The sequence below is a fragment of the Rhinopithecus roxellana genome, chromosome 12 (assembly GCF_007565055.1).
Source record: "Rhinopithecus roxellana isolate Shanxi Qingling chromosome 12, ASM756505v1, whole genome shotgun sequence".
Lineage (NCBI taxonomy): Eukaryota > Metazoa > Chordata > Mammalia > Primates > Cercopithecidae > Rhinopithecus > Rhinopithecus roxellana.
Window position 1 is genome coordinate 23,361,854 of NC_044560.1, and position 17,358 is coordinate 23,379,211.

Below are 17,358 nucleotides of genomic sequence, written 5' to 3' on the forward strand. Positions count from 1 at the left end.
GCGCCGCCCGCTGTCACTGCCGGGGAGCGTCGCCAAACGCCCCTCGTAGCGTTCAGGGACCACCCCGGTCCGGAAGTGAGGCGGGGCCCACCACGGCAGACTTCTGGGACGGTCGGTGGAAACGTGGGGCGCGGGGAGGGCGCAGGCCCCGCCCGCTCCAGCCATCCCGGCCGTTGCGCAACTCAGGGCGTTTGCAAAAACCACGTCTGGGAGGACTTGGCCGCAACGCGGCGAACGGACACCTTCGGGGAGAGTGGGCGGCGGTGAATGAATGAACGAGTGAACGAATGCACGCCCGCCGGAGCGCGGGGTCACCGCGTAGTTGCGGGCGCGCCTTCCGGGGCGCCGCGGTAGAGGTAGAGCCCCTGCGCTCCGCGACAGGCCGGCACTTTGCAACCGCTCCCTAAGCGCGACCCCGCCTCCGCTCCCCGCCCCAGGGCGCCGTGGCGCGTTGCGGGGCGGGGCGACTGCGCAGGCGCAAGAGCGTCCGGAGGGGAGGGGCGTGACCAGGCCGCGTGCGCGCGCGCGCGCGCAGAACCCTGGAGCTGGAGGCCGCCTCCCCCGCCGCCGGCTGGACCCAGCTATGGGTTCGGTGCAGGCCGCAGGCTCGGTGCGCGCGCGCTACCTTGTGTACTTCCAGTACGTGGGCACCGACTTTAAGTAAGTTTCCTGGGCGCAGCGACGGGCGCCACGTGGCCCGGGCGGAGGCGAGAAGGAGGGCGCGGGCGGGCAAGCGGATGTCTCCGGACGCGGTTTGCAAACGTTCCGGGGAGGAAGCGGCTCTGGCTTCAGAGGGCGGCCAAGACCCCAGGGCAGGGCGCCCCCGGTAACCTCCGCCCGCCTCTGCCCGCAGCGGGGTCGCGGCCGTCAGAGGCACTCAGCGCGCCATCGGGATCCAGAACTACCTGGAGGTGAGCTCGGGGTCTCGGGACGCCCGGTGAGGGATAAGGGGGAGCCCCCGCCCGCGCGCCCCCGGGGTCCGGCCTCGCCCACCCGCCCGCTTGCCCGCCCGCCTCGCGGCTCGGTCCTGCAGGAGGCCGCCGAGCGGCTGAATTCCGTGGTGCCGGTCAGGTTCACCATCTCCAGCCGCACGGACGCAGGGGTCCACGCCCTGAGCAACGCGGCGCATCTGGACGTCCAGCGCCGCTCAGGCCGGCCGCCCTTCCCGCCCGAGGTCCTGGCTGAGGCCCTCAACACCCACCTGCGGCACCCGGCCATCAGGTGAGCCGGCGACCTGAGCAGCCCCTGGGGCTCGGCCTTCCCGACTCTTATCTGTTGCGAGCGGAGGCTGGAGGTCTGGACAGACTTCTTTGTCTGGTCAGAGCTCGAGGGTGGAGGAGAGAGGTGACACCTGGGCAGGTGGGCAGGGTCGTTCCTCCGGTGAGCCTGATCTGCTGCCACAGGGTCCTGCGGGCCTTCCGAGTGCCCAGCGACTTCCACGCTCGCCACGCAGCCACGTCCCGGACCTACCTGTACCGCCTGGTCACTGGCTGTCACCGGCCTGATGAGCTGCCAGTGTTTGAACGCAACCTATACTGGGCTCTCCAGGCAGAGTGAGTGCGGCCCTGACAGTGAGCCGGGAGGGGGCAGGCAGGCCCCACCTCCTGACGGTTACCCTGTTCCCTGAAGCTGCCTGGATGTGGCCGCCATGCAAGAAGCTGCCCAGCACCTCCTCGGCACACATGACTTCAGCGCCTTCCAGTCGGCCGGCAGCCCGGTGCCAAGCCCCGTGCGAACGCTGCGCCGTGTCTCCGTGTGCCCAGGCCAGGCCAGCCCCTTGGTCACCCCCGAGGACAGCAGGTGTGGAAGGGCCTGTGGGTTGTGGCCCTGCCCTCAGATCACACGCTGATGTTAGCTCCAGCACCTCCCCCAGCTTTAAGGCAGGCGAAGCGGGACAGCTGTCCTCAGAACCTGGACAGCTGGAGTGGCCCAGACACCCCCCAGTCTGCAGCTGTGCCCTCCCCCACCCCGGCTGGGGAGCAGAGGACAGGGAAGGCTGCCTGTCTCTGAAAAACCCTGCCCTGCCCTAACAGAATTTTGGCAGCCACTGGAAAGGTTTCACTGGTGCCAGTGGTTCTGGCCCAGCCTGGCAGGGGGTGGTTTCTGCTGCCCCATCACTGTCCAGAGGGCCACCCACCAGGTGGCAGATTCTGACCACAAAACCTCCCCCATTGGGGTGAACCCTGAAGGGAGGAAGAACTTCTGCCAGCCCCAGACTTCTGCGTCAGAGCAGCAAGTACAGGGCTGGGGTCTCTGGCACACGCACCAGCCATGTTCCCAGACCCTGTACCAGGACCCTAGGTGAGGGCCCAGGGCAAGCCCCTCTGGCACAGCCAGGCTACCTGCCTAGCCTCCAGGGTCCTGCTGCCTCCTTGCCCACGCATTGCTTGTCTGGTTTCAAGCCTCTCCAATGGGCCTCCCTAGGGGCAGGGAGTCAGCCAGGGGGGCTTGTCTGAGGTCCCCCCCCCCCGTCAGTCTCCTGTCCGAGGCCACACGGTAGGCTGGGGATGGCAGGCGCTGCCCCACAGACACCTACAGGTGCGTGTTTTTCCAGGAAGCTGCGGTTCTGGAGCCTGGAGTTTGAGAGCCAGTCCTTCCTGTATAGACAGGTGGGCTCGGTTCTGGGGCCCTCCCTGGGGGGTGGGGCTGAAGGTGGGCAGGCCTCTGTGCAACCTCGGCCCTGGGTCACAGGTACGGAGGATGACCGCTGTGCTGGTGGCCGTGGGACTGGGGGCTTTGGCACCTATCCAGGTAAAGACGATTCTGGAGAGCCAAGACCCCTTGGGGAAGCACCAGGCACGTGTGGCCCCGGCCCACGGCTTATTCCTCAAGTCAGTGCTGTATGGGAGACTCGGTAAGAGGAGTGGGCCCGGGAAGCTCCTGCCATGTACCCAGTGACTGCTGCGGCCAAGGCGGGGGGTGGGGAGGCCAGGGGCCACTGACCACAGCAAGACAACGGGGGGTAAAGGAGCCCCCCGCCCAGGGTCACAGTCCTTCAGCCCAGCCTGTCCTGGGCTGACCCACTCCCTGGCCATGGGAGTGGTCCCAGTGGTGGGGAGGGTGCTGGGCTGACCTTGCCCCAGGCTGATGCAGGGTCTGATCTGTCCACAGGTGCTGCCTCCTGCACCCTGCAGGGGCCACAGTTCGGGAGCCACAGATGACCCTGGACACTCCGCAAAGTCAGGCCACACCAGGCCCAACCCTGTGTTGGTCAAGCAGGGCAGTCAGCCGCTTGGGGGCCACAGCACTGCTGCCCAGGTCCCACCAGCTTGGATGCCCCTCTCTATCCTAGGCGGGATGGGGTGCAGTGCAGGACACAGCCATGTACACCGAGAAGAGGGTACCAAGTAGTCTTTTGTTCAGCTTTTACTGGAAACTGCTGTCTGGGACTCCCTACCCTAACCATCGTTTGGGGGCCCAGGAGCAGGAATAAAGGCAAGACAGCCCGGAGGCCAGTTTATTTCTTTAGCTGGAAACAGCTGCCTGAGTGGGCACATGACACATGGTCTCTGTCCCCAGGGATGGGACCTGCAGGGTCTGTTCACTCTCAGGGCACCCACAGTCCTGAAGTGCAGGCCCGGCTCTGTCCAGCTGGGAGAGGGCAGAGGTGGTGGCTGGGTGAGTTGCCGGCCTCAGCTGGGGGCCTGGGGGAGGCCCTTCTTCAGCAGAGATGTGAGGAAGCTCCCCAGCTCCTCGTCCTAGGGCAGAAGCAAGAGCACCATGGGCTGTGCAGGACAGGGAGGGGTGGTGACACCTGTGCTGACCGCGGTGGGGTGGGGGCCACCCCTTACCTGGTAGGTCCAGGAGACCAGCAGCACCTTGGTGCCCGGGTCCTCAGAAGGGGCGGCGGCCTGGATGAGGATGGACTCCACAGTCACAGAGCCGTCCGGGAGGTGCTGCACACAGTGGTCCTTCAGGACACTGTGGGGAGGCTCGGTGAGACCCTGCCTGGCCCCTGGGGCCCGAGGGATAGGGGGGTCCAAGGGGTCGGGGGGTGGGGCCGGGCGCCCACCTCTTAAGGTGGCTGTAGACGCGCAACGCCATCTCCTGCTCCTTGCGCGTGTCGTGCAGGTGCACGCGGCAGGTGAAGCGCAGCTGGTGCTCGGCCAGACCCAGCTCTTTGAGGGCTTGCTCTGAGGATACCAGCCGGAAGTTCTGTGGGGCAGGGGCAGGGGCAGGTCAGGGCGCACAGGCGCGGCCCTCCCCTGCGAGGCCGTCCCGGCACTCACACTCCGTGGGGCAGGGGCAGGTCAGGGCGCACAGGCGCGCCCCGCCCCAGCCCCCGCCCCCGGCGGTGCCGGCACTCACGCTGTCCTTCATGATCAGGGCGCCGTGCAGGAGCCGGGGCTTCTTGGCCTCAGGGACCAGCCCTGCGGAAGAGGCGGCAGCAGCTGTCAACGCAAGGGCCATTCCTGGCTGCCTGCCCCGAGCACCCTCCCCTGCCTGGCCCACATACCCTGCGCCATCTCCCGCTTCAGCAGCCCCAGCGAGATGCCTACGGGGATGCTGGGGCTTGTGGGCAGTGTCACCGTCTCGCCATTGGCCGGCATGGAGCAGCTGACCCCTGGACCCCGGGGGAAGAGAGAGCCTCAGCCCAGGTTGCCTGCGGTGACCCAAGGTGGGCCCCACACCACCCGCCTGGCTGCCTACGGAGCTCCTGCTCGATCTTCTGCTTCAGAAACTCCATCTTCTTGGCCTCGCCATGCACCAGCAGCACGCTCTCCGGCTCCGCCTGGCCCACCAGCTGCATGATGCCCTTGGCGTCCGCGTGTGCGCTGAATGACATGTACTCCACCTGCATCTTGACCTCCAGCTGTGGAGGCCGCGGGGTGTGGATAGCGGTTACCACCAGGAGGTGCCCCTCTGCCCTGCCAACCCAGCACGGGGTTGGGACTCACCACCTGCCGCCCCTCCATCTCCAGCTTCCGCTGCCCGCTGAGGATCTTGTGGCCCACAGTGCCCTGCACGCAGTAGCCGGGCATGATGACCTGGGGGCAGGCACAGAGCTCATAGCCACGGGACCCTAGCCTTGCCACCTCAGGGCCTTCCGTGGGATGCCCCCACCTGAACCCCTGGAAGCTGTTTCCACCTGCCAGCAGGGCCCGACCAAGCCTAGCTGCAGACTCCAAAGGGCTCAGGTTTTGCCACAAGACTGTCCAGGGCTGGGCTGGGGCTGTACAGCCTGAGATGGACAGGTTGCGTCACAGGGAGACTGAGCAGCTCCGGGCGATGTCACCCCCGTCCCCTGGCAGCAGCAGCCACGTCCCTCAGCCAGTGCTAGGCCAGGCCAGCAAGAGCTCAGAGACAGCATGGGTGGAAGGACAACCCGCCGGCCTCCAGCTTCCAGGTTCCCACACCTCACCACGCCTCACCATGTTCTTTTCATTTCCAGCCCATTTCCGGAAGATCTGCAGGGACTGCCCGGCGTGCAGCATCCCCGGCGTGGCAAATACAACCTGCAGGACACACAGGGCCGGGTGAGGGGGAGGGGTTCAGGGCAGCGATGCCCCCACCCCCGCTGCAGGCCCAGCCCAGAGACCCACAGGAGACAGGAGGCCGACGGACATGGATGTGCTGGCCAGCCCTGCTGCGGGACTCACCATTGGCCCTGGGTTATCAGCAAAAGCCCGGTCAAAGGCCTTGATGTGCTTGAACTCAAACATGTTTCTCTGCACGAAAGTCTTGCGGATCTTCTGGTTGGTCCAGGGGATGAACAGCTTGTAGTAGTGGTTGGCCTTCTCAGTCAGCCCCGTGGAGAAGTAGATGGGCACCTTCAGGTTCATGCGCTCCCTGGGGACCACCGGCCCAGTCAGCACAGCAGCCACAGGGGAGAACGCTGCAGGGCAGGACTCGGCCGGGCCACCCCCACACCTATTATCTGCACAGCCCATGCATGGGCCGGGCTGAGTCCAGACGCAACCACAGGAGGCCAGTGCCCTCAGCCTATGTCCCGTTAAGCCCTAAAGCAGCCAGGCTCAGCGGAGAACCAGGAACCCCTACAAGAGCCGCAGTCAGTGACGCTGACGGGACGTCACAGGCCTCCTGGGGTCACACAGCGCACAAGCAGCCCCCCAGGACAGCAGCAAGCAGGACTGAGATGCCACCAGCACCCTGGGCACGCCTGCCCACCAACTGGACTGTGTGCAGGCTGGGCCAGGGGCTCCTGAAAGAGCCATCCTGGCGGCACCTACCAGAAGGTCTCCAGGAGGATGCAGAGCTCCTGGGCGCGGCCCAGCGCAAACACGGGGATCAGCACCTGGGGGACACACAAGGCAGGAGCCTGGCCATACAGCCCCTCGGCACAGCAGGCAGCATTCAGTGAGGGCACACCAGGTGCCCAAGAGCTGCGGCTTCATAGGGACCTTAGCCTCTCTCATCTGCTCCCAGTCCTGTCCCAGCCACTCTCTGGAGACAGAAGGGAGCTGCGTGGGGCCTGGCCAGGAATTCGTCAGGATCTGAGGTAGGAGGGGCAAAGGGGCTCCCTGGGAAGGGTCTCTGAGTTTTTGTCCTCAATGCTGAGCAAACCTTCCTCCCTCCCTGCTTGAAAAGGCAGTACGCCCCACCCTGAGACCCTGACCCAGGCCAAGGGCAGCCAAAAGGACCCACCCAGCATAGCCGAGGGCCCGCGTCCCCACCCCTGCTGTGGCTACCTTCCCACCACGCTCCACGGTCTCGTGGACTTTCTTCAGGAAGTCTCGCTCCCGGCAGCGCTTCGAGTCGCGGATGGTCGTGGCGTACGTGGACTCCGTGATGAGCAGGTTGGGGCGGCACTTGTCAATCCAGGCAGCTCTAGAACATGGGGGTAGGGTGTGAGTCACGGTGCACTGTTCCCACAGCTGCAGGGCTGGGTCTGACAAGCTGGACCCCAGTACTACGCCCACCCGCCTTCCTGGGCCACTCTGGCTAGAAAGAGTCAGCTGGTAAAATGCTGTGGGCAGCACACTTGGGAAGAGAGAGGAGGGACAGAGGACCCCGCCCGGACCCTGTGCCTTCGCGCATCTGGGCCCAGAAGGAAGGGGCTGTCCGGGCCACAGGAGACATGGGAGACACTGCTGGGCTGGCCACTCAAGGGCTGGCACCCTGACACCTGCCAGGGTCCTGAGCTCCAGGGGGGCCCATGGGACGAAAGACATCTCGGCCTACTTACCCCAAGTGTCGGTCTGGGGTCATGTTATAATCACCCTGGTGAACGATCAAGGCCACCATGAGGAGGTGCCTCCCACCCCGGCAGGCCCTCCCGAGCCTCAAGCCCTTCTACTGACCGTGTAGACCACAGACTCTGAGCCCACTTTAATCTGGAACATGGCTGCCCCCAGCACGTGGCCTGCATAGTAGGCCTTGATCTCCAGTTCATCGTCTACCTGTGGAGGACAGGGCTGTGCTCAGGCTGTGCCGTCACAGCAGAGGGGCAGAGAGGCACGGGTGGGGAGCGAGGGAGGCAGGGGAGGGGAGCGAGGGAGGCAGGGGAGGGGAGCGAGGGCACCCTTTCAGTCCCTGTTGCTCACACACAGCATCCAGTTCACAAGGGAAGGGCAATGTGGACAAAGAACAAAAAACAACAAATGGAAGACTGAAGGGACCTGAAATTGGAGTTTCCAGCGTGGACTTTGAATACATCACAGAGAAAAGACATCACAGAGAAAAGACAAGATTCAGAATGTTGGCTGCCAGGCAAGGTAGCTCAGGCCTGTAATCCCAACACTTTGGGAGGCCAAGGCAGGTGGATCCCTTGAGGTCAGGAGTTCGAGATCAGCCTGGCCAACGTGGTGAAACTCCATCTCTACTAAAAATACAAAAATAAGCTAGGCGTGGAGGTGCATCCCTGTAATCCCAGCTACTCAGGAGGCTGAGGAAGGAGAATCGCTTGAACCTGGGAAGTCGAGGTTGCAGTGTGTTGAGATCACGCCACTGCACTCCAGCCTGGGCAACGGGGCGAGACTCCATCCCAAAAAAAAAAAAAAAAAATTGAGCCAGGCACAGTGGCTCACACCTTTAATCCCAGCACTTTGGGAGGCCAAGGTGGGTGGATCATCTGAAATCAGAAGTTCAAGACCATCTTGGCCGACATAGTGAAACCCTGTCTCTACTAAAAATACAAAAATTAGCTGGGCATGGTGGCAGGTACCTGTAATCCCAGCTACACAGTAGGCTAAGACAGGAGAATTACTTGAACCCAGGAGGCGGAGATTGCAGTGAGCTGAGATTGTGTCACTGCACTCCAGCCTGGGCAACAAGAGCGAGACTCTGTCAAAAAAAAAAAAAAGCCAAAAAACTAGACTTCTTTAAAAATTTATTTTGTTCATTTAAAACTTGCCAGACATGGTAGCTCATGCCTATAATCCCAGCACTTTGGGAGGCTGAGGTGAGTGGATCACCTGAGGTTGGGAGTTCGAGACCAGCCTGACTAACATGGAGAAAGCCCGTCTCTACTAAAAATACAAAATTAGCCAGGTGTGGTGGCAGGCGCCTGTAATCCCAGCTACTTGGGAGGCTGAGGCAGGAGAACTGCTTGAACGCAGGAGGCAGAGGTTGCAGTGAGCCAAGATCGCACCACTGCACCCCAGCCTGGGTGACAGAGCAAGACTCCATCTCAAAAAAACATTGAGAGACAGGGTCAGGCTGTCACCCAGTCTGCAGTGGCACAATCATGGCTCACTGAAACTCCTGGGCTCAAGCCTCCTCCCGCCTCCACCTCCCAAGTAGCTGGGACTATAGGTATGCACCCACCATGCTGGGCTAATTTAAAAACAAAATTTTGGCCAGGCGCAGTGGCTTACTCCTGCAATCCCAGCACTTTGGGAGGCTGAGGTGGGTGGATCACGAGGTCAGGAGTTTGAGATGAGCCTGACCAACATGGTGAAACCCTGTCTCTACTAAAAATACAAAAACATTAGCCAAGTGTGGTGGTGCGCACCTGTAATCCCAGTTACTCGGGAGGCTAAGGCAGGAGAATCGCTTGAACCCAGGAAGCAGAGGTTGCAGTGAGCTGAGATTGCGCCACTGCACTCCAGTCTGGGTGGAAGAGTGAGACAGTCTCAAAAATAAAAAATAAAAATACTTTTGGAGAGACAGTCTCACTGTGTTGCTCAGGCTGGTCTTGAACTCCTGGGCTCAAAGGATCCTCCCTCTTCAGCCTCCCAAAGTGGTGGGATTACAGGTGTGAGCCACCACCCTTGGCATAGAAACTATTTTTGAAAAGTGGAAATTCTTTTTTTTTTTTTTTGAGACGGAGTCTTACTTTGTCGCCTAGGCTGGAGTGCAGTGGCGCAATCTTGGCTCACTGCAAGCTCCGCCTCCCGGGTTCACACCATTCTCCTGCCTCAGCCTCCCGAGTAGCTGGGACTACAGGTGCCTGCCACCACACCCAGCTAATTTTTTGTATTTTTAGTAGAGACGGGGTTTCACGTGTTAGCCAGGATGGTCTCGATCTCCTGACCTCGTGATCCACCCGCCTCGGCCTCCCAAAGTTCTGGGATTACAGGCGTGAGCCACCGCGCCTGGCAAAAAGTGGAAATTCTAAAACCAGGAACTATTAAAACCCAAATTAAGAATTCAATGGATGGGCCGGATGTGGTGGCTCATGCCTGTAATCCCAGCACTTTGGTAGGCTGAGGAGGGTGGATCACCTGAGGTCAAGAGTTTGAGACCAGCCTGACCAACATGGAGAAACCTCGTCTCTACTAAAAAAAAAAATACAAAATTAGCCAGGCTTGGTGGTGCACGCCTGTAATCTCAGCTACTCAGGAGGCTGAAGCAGAAGAATCACTTGAACCCAGGAGGCAGAGGTTGCGGTGAGCTGAGATCATGATGACATTGCACTGCAGCCTGGGCAACAAGAGCGAAACTCCGTCTCAAAAAAAAAAAAAATAGAATTCAATGGATGAATTTAACACATGACATATAACCAGAAAAGAGAATCCGTGAACTGAAAGACACCAGAGGGAATATCTATCAGGAAACAGGAAAGACAGAGGGATGACGAAGTTTCAAGAGGTTGACCGTCAGGCTCTCAGGGCCCCTGGAGGAACAAGAACGGGGCAGAAGCAACACTGGAAGAAACGTGATGAAGGCCTCAAGCCACAGATCCAAGAGGCCTCAAACCCTGAACAGGTTGAGAATACATGTCGGCCCATCGGAGCACAAGCACCAAAAACCAAGGCCAAGACCCTATAGGTGCCCATGCCCAGAGACGGGGGACAGAACGATGTTTGCAAAGTGCAGAGACGAAATACTGTCAACCTAAAATCCTACACACCTAAGAGGAAAAAAGTCCTTCAAGAATGAGGGTAGGCCGGGCGCGGTGGCTCAAGCCTGTAATCCCAGCACTTTGGGAGGCCGAGACGGGCGGATCACGAGGTCAGGAGATCGAGACCATCCTGGCTAACACGGTGAAACCCGTCTCTACTAAAAATACAAAAAAACTAGCCGGGTGAGGTGGCGGGCGCCTGTAGTCCCAGCTACTCCGGAGGCTGAGGCAGGAGAATGGCGTAAACTCGCGGGCAGAGCTTGCAGTGAGCTGAGATCTGGCCACTGCACTCCAGCCCAGGCGACAGAGCAAGACTCCGTCTCAAAAAAAGAATGAGGGTAAAGTAAATCCATTTGCAGCCAAATAAAAATTGACAGAATTCGGCACCAGCAGACCCACACTCTATTCTTCAGGCAGAAGGCAAATTATCCCAAGTAAAAGGCGGAAAAAATGCAGGAAGCACAACAAAAAAGAATAAATACATAAATAAAACTAAGCAAATGCTGATGTTACCAGGCATTAGAAATCATGTCTTTCTGGGTTTAAGATATACGGAGGGAGTTGCCAGGTGTGGTGACTCATGCCTGTAATCCCAGCACTTTGAGAGGCTGAGGTGGGAGGATCCCTGGAGCCCAGGAGTTGGAGAGCCTGAGCAATACATACCCCATCTCTACAAAAAATACCAAAATAAATCAGCTGGGCATAGGGGCACATGCTTGTAGTCCCAGCTACTTGGGAGGCTGAGGTGGGAGGATCACCTGAGCCTGGGAGGCCGAGGCTGCAGTGAGCCAAGATCACACTCCAGCCTGGGCCACAAAGTGAGACCCTGTCAAAAAAAAAAAAAATTAAAATTTCACAACGAAAAAGATAAATATACTTCATTTTGATAAGAAGTTCAATCAGAAAAATAAAATGTTCCAAAATACATAGGTACCTAATATAGTTTCAAGAAATACAAAAGCAGCCAGGCGCGGTGGCTGAAGCCCGTAATCCCAGCACTTTGGGAGGCCGAGACGGGCGGATCACAAGGTCAGGAGATCGAGACCATCCTGGCTAACACGGTGAAACCCCGTCTCTACTAAAAAAAAAATACAAAAAACTAGCCGGGCGTGGTGGCGGCGCCTGTAGTCCCAGCTACTCAGGAGGCTGAGGCAGGAGAATGGCATGAACCCGGGAAGCGGAGCTTGCAGTGAGCTGAGATCCGACCACTGCACTCCAGCCTGGGTGACAGAGCGAGACTCCGTCTCAAAAAAAAAAAAAAAAATTCTTTTGAGGCCAGGCGCGGTGGCTCACGCCTGTAATCCCAACACTTTGGGAGGCCGAGGTGGGCGGATCACAAGGTCAGGAGATTGAGACCATCCTGGCTAACATGGTGAAACCTCGTCTCTACTAAAAAATACAAAAAACTAGCTGGGCAAGGTGGCGGCGCCTGTAGTCCCAGCTACTCAGGAGGCCGAGGCAGGAGAATGGCAGGAACCCGGGAGGCGGAGGTTGCAGTGAGCCCAGATCGCACCACTGCACTCCAGCCTGGGCGATACAATGAGACTCCGTCTCAAAAAAAAAAAAAAATGGCAGGCTCCTGAAGTCCCAGCTACTAGGGAGGCTGATGCAGAATGCTGTGAACCCGGGAGGCAGAGCTTGCAGTGAGCCGAGATCGCGCCACTGCACTCCAGCCTGGGCGACAGAACGAGACTCCGTCTCAAAAAAAAAAAAAAAAAAAAAAAAAAAAAGGAAATATAAAAGCAATACCCAGAGACAGAGACACTAATGAAACACAGACAAACCCACAATCTTTGTCAGATATTTTGCCAATCTGTCACTCACCGACTTAACCTTCACTTCCTCCCTGACCCACACCCAGAACCAGGCACCCTCCAGAACTGGCCCATCTCCCCTCTGGCCCCTGCCTCCCTGCCCAGCGACACCCTGGGAGCTCCAGCAAGTCTCTGGAGGCTCTGAGGGCACCAGCCTGTCCCACTCTGGCCATTTCAATGCTGCTCAGAGCCAGGTGGGTTTGGAGGCCGGGGCACACCCCCACCCTGCACGTGCTCTCCCGGGTTGGCGCCCAATCTTGTTTGGGACCCTTGTGCTCGCGCTGCCGCCTCCTGGTGTTTCCACAGTGCTGGATGCAAGAGTGAGGTGGGGTGGGCTCACCCTGAGGCCCCCGCCTTCCAGAGACTGTGGAGAGCGGGCAGAGAGCATGGTTGGTGTGGGTGTGGGCAGTGACTGTGCCGTCTGTGGCCCTGGGAACCTGACCTGGACCGTCTGGTGGAGGTGGACAGCCACCACCTTCTTCATGCAGTCTTTGATCATCTGGGAGGTGAAGAAGTTGGCCTCGCCCTTCTTGTCCACGGCGATCTTGCGGTAGTCCTCCAGCAAGATGGGACAGATGGCCTGGGTGGGGTGGGTCATGTAGATGGGCCCGTCGTAGCCCACCATCTCGCTGAAGTAGGGGAGTGCCCCGCAATGGTCCAGGTGGAAGTGGCTGGGGGGATGCAGCACAGGTCAGCCTGGGCCCACCCTGCCCCAGCCTTCACCCCTACTCTGGGCTTGTGGGTTGCCCCCTTCATTTGCCTACTGTGCACCAGGCCCCATCCCAAGTGCTGAAGAGTCAGTAATGAGCAAACACAAAACCGTCTCCCTGGAACTTTCAGTCTCAAAGTCTAGCGAGGCAGTAAGTGAATGGGAAACTGAACACGTCAGTGACAGCGACATGCTCGCGAAGCCGCGAAGGGGCATGGGGAGCCGCTGGGATTTCAGGCGTCAGGACAGGCTGAGGGGAGCTGCAGGTGAAGGGAGCACAGACCCGAGGGCAAGGGCAGTGCCTGGCAAGCCCCAAGAAGGCACTGGGGACCCCACTGTGTCTGACAAGAAACCACAAGCACGAGGGTCTCAGGGGCAGCTGAGGATGCCGCCTCCAGAGCGGGCTTCTCCAGGCTTCACAGGCCCTCTGGCTGCTGGGGGGGGCGGGGCGGGGCGGGGGGGACCAGCAGGAATGCTGTGGCCATCCAGGCGAGGCCACCCAGACCCGTGGGTCATGAGCTGCTGGACCCTAAAGGCCGGGGTCAGGGAAGACTCAGGGTTCTGGAATCTCCAACAAGACAGTGGGGTTTAAAGCTCCTGAGACAGAGAAGGCATCGGAGAGAGTGAAGCCTGGAGAGCCGGGTTCAGAGGGCAGGGCCAGAAGAACAGGTGGAGACCAGGCCGTGTGTGTGACCGGTAAGGCAGGCAGGGAGCAGATCCTGGGGCCCGGAAGCCCCTGAGGATCAAGGATGATGCAGGCCCCTTGCCACACGTTGCCGAGGCTGAGTAAGGGGGCCCAAGCCCCACAGGCACAGACATGGGACCCTCGAGGCCCCCAGCGGGCGCCCACCTGATGATCACACAGTCCAGGAAGTCGGTCAGGCGGCCGCTCTGGGTGATGTAGGAGAAGTCAGGGAAGCGTCGCTGGGGACGACGCGAGGCTTCAGGTTGCGTCGTGGTCTCCAGGCAGCACCTGGGACCACCCACGTCCCAGGGAGGGGCCCCCAGGAAGGGGGTGCCACGTGCAGACTCAGGCTGGGCACTGCCACCCCGCAGGTGGCACCAGGACCCCTGGCGGCTCACAGCATGCAGAGGGGCCGAGATTACCTCCAACCTCACTGACAGATGTGAGCTGGAAGCTGAGCCCAGGGTCTCGCTGGGCCCTGGTGCTGTACTGGAGCCCAGCACCAGTACAGGGGGGCCTCCCTATGCAGGGGCTCACCTCGGCCAGGCCCACCCATCCCTGCTACCCACAGGGTGCAGTCGTCCAAGCACGACCACTGCTGCCCACTGCCCCACTGTCCGGCTCTGAGGCCCAGGGTCTGGCTGCAGACGGCCGGCCCTCCTGGCCTCTGGGCCTCCTGCCCGAGGGACTCACGTCGTCATTGAAGCCCATGTGCATTCCGCAGTCCAGCATGACGTTCTTGCCCGCAATGGAGACCAGGATGCAACTTCGGCCCACATCCTGGCCAGCTCCTACTCAAGGGAGGGCCGGTGAGAGTCAGTGCTGCGCCCCCGCCCCCAGCTCCCTGTGCTGCCTCCCCAAGCTCTGCAGGACCCCAATGCACTGAGGAAACCAGACCGAGGCTGCTGTGTGGACAGACACATGGGCCAAGAAACAGGGCCACCCCTACTCACAGGAAGGGGGACACAGGACCACGCCCCACACCACCACATCCAGGGTGGAGGCCGGCAGCCCACACACTCCTCCCTGGCCTCTCAAGGTGGCCGTGGCCTGCTGGCTGAGTAGCGGGCACTGTGTTGTGGTCCTCAGCCCCTCAGACACAAGGGCTGGTCTGCGGGGCCAACACCTCAGTCAGAGTCACACCTGGGCTGTGGCTGGGCCCTCAGCAGAGCTGCAGACCAACGAGGTCGCCTCCTGTAGGATCTTTCTGCAGGCAGGCAAGGGCCTAAGTGCCTAAGTGCCGGCACTGGCTGTCCCCTGGTGGTCGGCTGTGGAGGGATGTCACACAGCCTCGGCCATGCCACACAAACACAGTGCCGGTGGTCCAGCAGTGGCCGGCGTGGGCAACACAAGCCCCACACCACTGCACACCACGCAGCCCCCAACACAGACCCTAATCTGCGGCCCTCCCACACAGCCAAGCAGCCCTGCCCAGCTGCTCCAGCCAGAGGCCTTGGCCAGCCAAGGCACACTCAGCCCCCTCATGTGACCTGGGGGCCCACAAGGAAAGGGCCACAGCCCCTGCACAGCCTGCGCCTGGGCGGGAGTCTGACGGCAGTGAATGGCCTGGTTTTCCCCTTGAATCGCCACCCACCTCCCCCAACCAGGCACCTGAAACATCCAAAGCCAGCACCACACATCAGGATGACGGGGCCACAGCTGAGGGCCTGCCTGCCATGAATGGGGGTCTCAGGTTCTCTTCTAGGCCTGTTCCTGCCCCCACTGGGTGTGAGCTCTGAGAGCAGGGTCTCAGCTGTCTCCTCCCTCTGCACCTCCTACCCCAAGCCAGGCTCACAGAGGCCCTCCAGCGTCTGTGGGAAGGGAGGGCCGCCCCTCTTCACGGCCAAGGACCTGAGGGCACAGAGGCACTTGTGGCCCTGAGGCGTGGGGCCTGGGTTGGTTTTCTGAATTCCAAAGCCCAATCCTGAGGTACTGGCAGTCCCACCTCCCGACAGGACCCACAGTGATCCCAGGGAATAGAGCCTGGAGCTACAGGAGCGGACAGGGCTGAGAAGACAGAGGAGGAGGCATCCCTGTCTGCAAGGAGACAGACAGCAGACAAGGGAACAAGACACCTCGAGTACACCAGATGGAGGCTACTGTGACAGAGAAGAGCAAGGTAAGAGGATGAGGAAGCCTTGAAACTTCCAGAACCATGACAGGAAGTGCTCCCTGAGAAGCCAACTTTTGAGCAGGATGGGGGAGGGGGGAGGAACAGGGTTGGGAGGGACAGGCAGGGTTGGGGGACAGTCACGCACAGGCCAGAGCGTGGGAGTGACCCCAAGGACACAGCACTGGCCCAGTGAGCATGGAGCCCAAGGCAGTCCCTGGCACAGGGAAGCGGTAAAACAAGAGTTCTGCTTTGCCAATACCCTGGCTGAAGTGATCTTAAGAATACATCCAGGTACAGACTGGGGGCAACTGAAACCACATGAAAGATAAGACTGTCCAGAGAGTGGGTAGAACAGGCGGCCAAGAGGCCAAATGGGAAAGGGGCAGTCTGGGAGGACCCCGCAGAGGCCCCAGAGAGCAGGGGAGGGCAGCAGGGCCTACGCTAACGCCATGGGGTGTGCACAGGCCAGGGGTGTTCATGGCACAGTGTCCCCGCCGGGGCAGGAGGCACCCCTCCAAGGAAGCGCTCATGCCATGAGGAAGGACGTGGAATCTCGTCCCACTGTCTGTGCTAGAAGATGCCCTCGACCCCCTGCCCAGTGGAAGGACCAGGTTTCAGGACAGCATAGGGCAGGCACGTGTGGAAAATGCCCAGGACATCAGGATGGTTGGCCACCAACACCATGTCCCCCCAGCTGTTTCTGAGACCCTGGATTTTGACTAATTCTTTCCTCCTTCGCATTGTTCTATACTGTTAGGACTTTGACTTTTTTTGAGATATGGTCTTGCTGTCGCCCAGGCTGGAGTGCAGTGGCAATCATGGCTCACTGCAGCCTCAACCTCCCGGGCTCAAGCAATCCCCACAACTCAGCCTCCTGAGTAGCTGGGACCACAGGCACACACCACCATGCCCGGCTAATTTTTGCATTTTTTTTTTTTTTTGGAGTGATGGGGTCTTGCCATGTTGGCTAGGCTGGTCTTAAACTCCTGGGCTCAAGCGATCCTCCCACCTCTGCCTTCCAAAGTACTGGGATTGCAGGAGTGAACCACAGTGCCCAGCCTGTCAGGACTCTTAAGAGTACACATTTGTGTTTTTTGCTGTTTTTTTCAGTGTTGCAGAAATCAGATAGAACAAGAGCTGAACTGAGAGTTGACTGTAATTTGGGCGTGAGCACAAACGGTGGTGGACAGAAAGCAAGTGGTGAGGAGGCAGAAGCGGGACAGCGAGACTGGGGGGCTGCGAAGCTGGAGGACTGGGGGGCTGAGGGTCCGCGGGACTGAGGGGCTGAAGGGCTGGGGGGCTGGAGGCGGCAGCGCGCCGCACAGGGAGGTCAACGCACCAACGAAAGCGCACAGCGAGCGCGGAGGCCCCGCGGCCCCATCTGCGACGTCCCCTCACGGCCGCCTGAACCTCGGGGCTCGCGTTCTCGCGTCACTGCCGGAGGCCGAGGGTGCAGGGACTAGGCCGCCTCTCGGTTCCCACCAGGGCCCACGCCGACGCCGGGAGGAGCAGACCGAGGACGCCCGCGACGCGCACTCGGCTCCATGAGAACCCGGAGAGAGCGGGGCGCCCAGCCCGCCCGGAGCCGCATACGGAGCCCGCCCCACAGCCCTGCCGGCGGCTCCCACTCACCCAAGGGCGTGACTCTGATCTCAGGCATCGTCTCCGCCGCGCTCCCAGACCCGCGAGCCCCGCGCGCGGTGATGCACTGCGCAGGCCCAACCACCAGGGTGTCAACTTCCGGTGCGTTAGCCGGAAACGCGGGTCTGCGCGCCGGGCCTCTGACTGGGC

General features: G+C 60.6%; 2 protein-coding genes across 6 annotated transcripts; one reads left to right on the forward strand and one right to left on the reverse strand.

Moving 5' to 3' along the window:
- Window positions 1-58: 58 nt before the first annotated feature.
- On the forward strand, window positions 59-3,450 carry PUSL1 (pseudouridine synthase like 1). Of its 3 annotated transcripts, XM_010377189.2 has the most exons (8): window positions 59-660; window positions 854-911; window positions 1,034-1,221; window positions 1,404-1,553; window positions 1,630-1,800; window positions 2,555-2,609; window positions 2,692-2,854; window positions 3,112-3,450. In XM_010377189.2, the coding sequence occupies exons 1-8, from the start codon at window positions 584-586 to the stop codon at window positions 3,159-3,161; spliced, it is 912 nt and encodes a 303-aa protein (XP_010375491.2). In that variant the 5' UTR covers window positions 59-583; the 3' UTR covers window positions 3,162-3,450. The 3 variants fall into 3 exon arrangements, with proteins under 3 accessions (XP_010375491.2, XP_030769711.1, XP_030769712.1); XM_030913851.1 differs by having other exon boundaries at window positions 2,555-2,854; XM_030913852.1 differs by lacking the exon at window positions 2,692-2,854 and having other exon boundaries at window positions 3,112-3,386.
- On the reverse strand, window positions 3,337-17,320 carry INTS11 (integrator complex subunit 11). Of its 3 annotated transcripts, none has more exons than XM_030913849.1 (17): window positions 17,200-17,285; window positions 14,148-14,245; window positions 13,620-13,660; window positions 12,503-12,731; window positions 7,263-7,361; window positions 7,148-7,182; window positions 6,651-6,789; window positions 6,192-6,256; window positions 5,601-5,790; window positions 5,373-5,456; window positions 4,899-4,988; window positions 4,651-4,813; window positions 4,457-4,564; window positions 4,309-4,370; window positions 4,013-4,155; window positions 3,792-3,921; window positions 3,337-3,698 (listed from the first exon to the last, which is right to left on the reverse strand). In XM_030913849.1, exons 1-17 carry the CDS (start codon window positions 17,225-17,227, stop codon window positions 3,633-3,635), a joined length of 1,770 nt encoding a protein of 589 aa, XP_030769709.1. In that variant the 5' UTR covers window positions 17,228-17,285; the 3' UTR covers window positions 3,337-3,632. The 3 variants fall into 3 exon arrangements, with proteins under 3 accessions (XP_030769709.1, XP_030769710.1, XP_030769708.1); XM_030913848.1 differs by having other exon boundaries at window positions 3,349-3,698; window positions 13,620-13,693; window positions 17,200-17,320; XM_030913850.1 differs by lacking the exon at window positions 4,899-4,988 and having other exon boundaries at window positions 13,620-13,693; window positions 17,200-17,320.
- Between the last annotated feature and the right edge of the window lie 38 nt (window positions 17,321-17,358).

Excerpts from the sequence above, each read along its gene's own strand:
- INTS11 (XM_030913848.1), bottom strand. The coding sequence starts at position 17,227 with ATGCCTGAGATCAGAGTCACGCCCTTGG. Across the intron at positions 5,457-5,600 it reads CTGATAACCCAGGGCCAATG|GTTGTATTTGCCACGCCGGG; the intron begins GTGAGTCCCGCA and ends TGTGTCCTGCAG. Across the intron at positions 4,814-4,898 it reads AGATGGAGGGGCGGCAGGTG|CTGGAGGTCAAGATGCAGGT; the intron begins GTGAGTCCCAAC and ends CGGCCTCCACAG.
- PUSL1 (XM_030913851.1), top strand. The coding sequence starts at position 584 with ATGGGTTCGGTGCAGGCCGCAGGCTCGGTGCGCGCGCGCTACCTTGTG. Across the intron at positions 661-853 it reads TACGTGGGCACCGACTTTAA|CGGGGTCGCGGCCGTCAGAG; the intron begins GTAAGTTTCCTG and ends CTCTGCCCGCAG. Across the intron at positions 1,554-1,629 it reads TACTGGGCTCTCCAGGCAGA|CTGCCTGGATGTGGCCGCCA; the intron begins GTGAGTGCGGCC and ends TGTTCCCTGAAG.